Source organism: Montipora capricornis, chromosome 3 (assembly GCF_036669925.1).
Source record: "Montipora capricornis isolate CH-2021 chromosome 3, ASM3666992v2, whole genome shotgun sequence".
NCBI classification, from domain to species: Eukaryota; Metazoa; Cnidaria; class Anthozoa; order Scleractinia; family Acroporidae; genus Montipora; species Montipora capricornis.
Window position 1 is genome coordinate 74,233,990 of NC_090885.1, and position 4,536 is coordinate 74,238,525.

At 39.3% G+C, this 4,536-nt stretch overlaps 1 protein-coding gene across 1 annotated transcript; it reads right to left on the minus strand.

The window, feature by feature from the left end:
- Positions 1-1,649: 1,649 nt before the first annotated feature.
- LOC138044067 (putative protein-lysine deacylase ABHD14B) lies at positions 1,650-3,957 on the minus strand. Its single transcript, XM_068890677.1, has one exon. The coding sequence runs from the start codon at positions 3,874-3,876 to the stop codon at positions 2,737-2,739; it is 1,140 nt and encodes a 379-aa protein (XP_068746778.1). The 5' UTR covers positions 3,877-3,957; the 3' UTR covers positions 1,650-2,736.
- Positions 3,958-4,536: the final 579 nt, after the last annotated feature.

The window sequence follows — 4,536 nt, forward strand, 5'->3', positions numbered from 1 at the left end:
TTTTTTTTTCAATTTGGTTTTTTCTAAGGAAGTCTAAGCAGCACTTAATTATTCTCCGATAAATTGACCAATGCAACCATTAAATTCTTCGCCTGATTTGAAGGATTTCATAATTATCGAGCTCAGGAAAAACTGTAAAGAAAAACAAGCCTTTTTGTCCTCACTAAATGCAGTTTTCTATTTAGCTCAACTATCTAGCCCAACTCATGATTAACTCGCTTTTCGTGAATTTATCGAAGGGCGTTTATCCACGAATTTCTCAGGGCTCTTAAATGAGAGCTTGAATAGGCTACCCGCCTTATGTGAAGCTGTAGACGATATGACTTATATGGGATTATCTGACATCAAGTTTTGCGAGGAGATTAATACCATGCATTGACACTTGATGCCTTGAGATTTGCGAGCTTCTGCACAAAAGATATGCATGAGCACAAGGACTTCATCACAAGGTATACACGACGCCAAGAAGGCAACGTAGCGTGGTAGATAGATAGATAGATAGATAGATAGATAGATAGATAGATAGATAGATAGATAGATAAAGAGATAGATAGATAGATAGATAGATAGATAGATACTTCATCGATCTATCTATTTAGATAAATTCGTGATGATCTACGACGAATATCCATTTGGTCCAATCAAAAGCTTCGACTAATTTATTCGAAATTAACTTGCGAACCAAAAACAAAAGATTGTGCAGGGTCACGGTCGGATCAACATCTAATTGCGGCGGTACTGTTCCTGCTTTTGAAATCCCCAGGGTTTCATAACCAGTCCCTAGATTAACTATGATTTGGTGGTCAAGGCGGCATTTGAATCCGTATCAACTCCTTATTGATGTTTCGAAATGCAACAAATGGCATGTCACACATTTTGTTGGTCGTCCCGATTTCACAGCTCAACCGTTTGAAGTCATTTCCACAGCTGGTTATGGAGACAATCATCTCGGCGTTTTAAAACTGTGACTTGAATTAAGGGTGCGTTCGATTGACCCTATTCCGGAATAAGAATAAGCGGACTGGTGATTTAAAACGGTATGTCTCGCGCTTTTGAAGGAATAAGGATAATAATATATGCTTAAAATAGCATTTTAGCAAGAGTTTGATAATTTTTTATGTGAATCTCCGAAAAACGAAGGATTTCTAAATTCTATTCCATGTATTCCTATTCCGGAATACGGTCAATCGAACGCGCCCTTAGTTGAACACCCAATGACACTATACAAAGCAGGTGATATCAATAGGAATACTTGACTAATGTATTAGTCGTGGTTTATTATATGGCTAGTGTTTCTCGCAGATATAACGCATGCTGTGATTGGCTAAGAGCAGCTAAGCGCCAGGGCATTATTCTCCCGTAATGCCCACGCCGATTATAGATTACGCAAATTAGTTTTTTTTCTTATTTGTAACCGTTCTGTTAGCCATATAATAAACAACTTCATAACCTCGACCGTTCGGTCGTCACAGCAAAATCTCAAACCTCGGCCTAGCTGTATTGACCTCGCTGTCGCTCGGTCAATACGGCAAGGCCTCAGTTTGAGATTTTGCTGTAACGACCTCACTCTCGGTTATTAAGTAGTTAAGTCTGCATGTTGATCAAGAACTCGGTTTCAGATTGAACTGAAGTCGTCTCAAAGGATGATGCTTTGCGGCTTGTAAGCGGCCTAAGTAATGTCCAATATGCCCAGCCTAGCCTCTACAAGTACAAGTTTCCTATGTCTCAGCCACTTAAATCTCAGTGACCATCTTGAAAGATTTCACTTCCTTGGTTCCTGCTTACATTTTCCTATTCTTAACCCACTACAGATAGTAGTCATGATTTGATTGTTACATGTAAATAATGCGCCTAAAGAAAAACATGAAGAGTTCTCTATATATGAATTAAACTAGAAGCACAATGATAAGATGTATTTTATGTATCTATGATACATTGTTGGAAAAAATCAAAGTCCGCCTATTAGGGGTCCATCAGTTGTTACATTTGATAAGTAACTCGAAGGGTCTAGCACTCGGGCATTTTTGAACTGTGACTACTGTTGGAAACTTTTTTTTTCTCCAAAAAGCTTTAGCGTTCCTTTACCATAAAAGCAACACTGCCTGTATCTAAAAATATGTCATTCTCGAGGGATTGTTTAATGATAAGCTGCAGCGTTTCGTTCAAGCCGAACTAAATTAAACGAGTACATGCAATTAAATAAAGTAAGCTGATTGTTGAGATCTCGACCTGGTTGAAGCGAATAGAGTTTATTTAATATCGCTAACACCCTTTCCCCTGTACTATCACTTATCAGCTTCATTCAGCGCTCGAACTGTCCAAGTGGCAAGATGGAAGATCACGACAAGGACTCAGTAACTGAGACAGAGAACGGCGCGTTGGTGTTAATTATATTTGAATCCTTTTCAGTCTTGTATTTTTCGAATCTTTCTTCTTTCAATTTAAAGTCAAATTGTGCTTCATCAAAACGATCTAAATGGAGCCAGGGTCTTCGTTTGCACAAAATATCTTGCAAGTTAATTCTCGAGACAAAATGTCTTCTCCCTCCACTCCCCTAGTCCTTTTCAATACGGGACACGACCTCTCTCCACCGTGAGCCCCAGTCTAGTGTCGAGACCTCTCTACGTCAACAAAATGATTTATCCCCCTTGAAGGTGATTTATCTCTCATTTGCCCGGTGGTAATTAAAGTCAATAAATGGTGCACTGATCCCGGGACGCAGATCCTACGATTTAATTAACCCTTGATCTTACGTAAAAAGTTCAACAGAAGTTTATGAAAGGTCGGAGGATGGTCCGCGTAACACGCACGCGTTGCGTTCCTTATCATGTAAACTTTACGGTCAGGAACATAAAACAAGTTATCCAATGATGATTCAATCGCCATTGAATCATCCCTCTCGCCAAACATGACCAATAACGGAACGGTTAATTTTTCATAGTCAGTAATGAAATAATGCGATGTATCTATCGGCGCAATCACAACCAGCCCGCGAAGAATAAGGGAGTTTGTCATGACCACTGGCAGAGCGTACTCGCCGCTCTTCGATGGCGCAGCCAGCACCGGCATATCCAGATTCAATGAGGCGAATAATGCTCCCATGTACACCAATATTTCATCACGTGAATAAGGTATGCTTACAGTACTGGAATTTCCATGACCTGGGAGATCAACAGCGATGGCTCGATACCCTAATTCGGCAAGGATTTGAAATGTTCCAATGTTGATCCAAATCGCAGAATTAAATCGTTTGTCGTGTAAGAACAGAACGGCTGGATTTTCGTTCGAGAGGTATCTTGGCCTTGCTTCTCGATAGAATGTACTCCCTGCATTTTCCAATATTCCTTCATTGTAATAAATAGTATCGGTCGAGCGCAAAGTATTTAATATTTCAACGTCCAGTCGTGTTTCGACAGTCTCGACCTTCCCCTTTTCATGGTCCGAAAGCTTCTCTCCCGTGATTTCTTCTGGGAGCAAACTCTTAACTGTCTCGGTAACGACAGGATGAGCATCCTGTGCATTTAGTGAACTTGAATCATAAACATTGCCTGAAGAGTCCATCGCTCTCTCGTCCAGTGCAGTTGTCGCTTTTTCGGTGACACTTTCGGCGTTACTTTCATCATGAAAGGTTTTTTCTTTCGATAGCGTATTTCCAACCGTTCCTTGTAAATTCTTGTTATCCAAAAGATCCTCTTTTCTATCAAACTGCGGCTTTCTTTCGAGTGACGAAGTCTTATTTCTCATTTCCGGTATGGGATTTCCACCACTGCGGTTAAGGTAGTACCACACAATAATGGCAAGTAAAGCTAAAATTATCACTATCAGTAGGAGTTTTAGTTTTCTATTAGACCCATGTTTCACTTCGAATTCAAACATGTTACCAGTTGCTGAATTTATTCTGTGACTAAAAGCTGTGATTATTCAGCTTCAGTTAAATTTCCAAACGTGTTGACAACGAGGTGGTAGGCGGTTTCTAAGATACTCATAGCTTCTGGATAGAATTTGTCTGCTTGGGAATATATGTATAATAAATTTGCTGGACTTATAAAATGTATATATCGTTGTTTCAATACACAATTCAGAGAACAAAAATAATGCCTAAAAAGTACTGCTAGTACGATTTTAGTGTGCTCGTTGGTTGTATATTCTTTTCTTCTTAATTCGAACTCAAGAAATAAATATTTGTAAGAAGCGCAATTTTGTGAGAGTGTTCGTTCTGTTTCACTCACATTTGTAACTATGAGCCAGCCCGTTTCCTAGATACGACTCGTTTACGGGTAGAATCTTTGATAAAAGGAAGAGTAATCAATCGTCAGGGGCACCCAACGAGAATATAGTTCAAAACCACTTAGACATAGCATTGTTCAACGTATTTTAGTATTTAAACGGTATATATAGGCATATATTTATCCCCTAAAAATTTTTCATCTGTTCGGATTTCCTAGCTGAAAGTCTAGTGATCCGAAAATTATAGGGATAAAAACTTACCTTTTCAAAACTTTCGGCCAGAAAAAAAGCTCCCGAAAATTCTAGTTG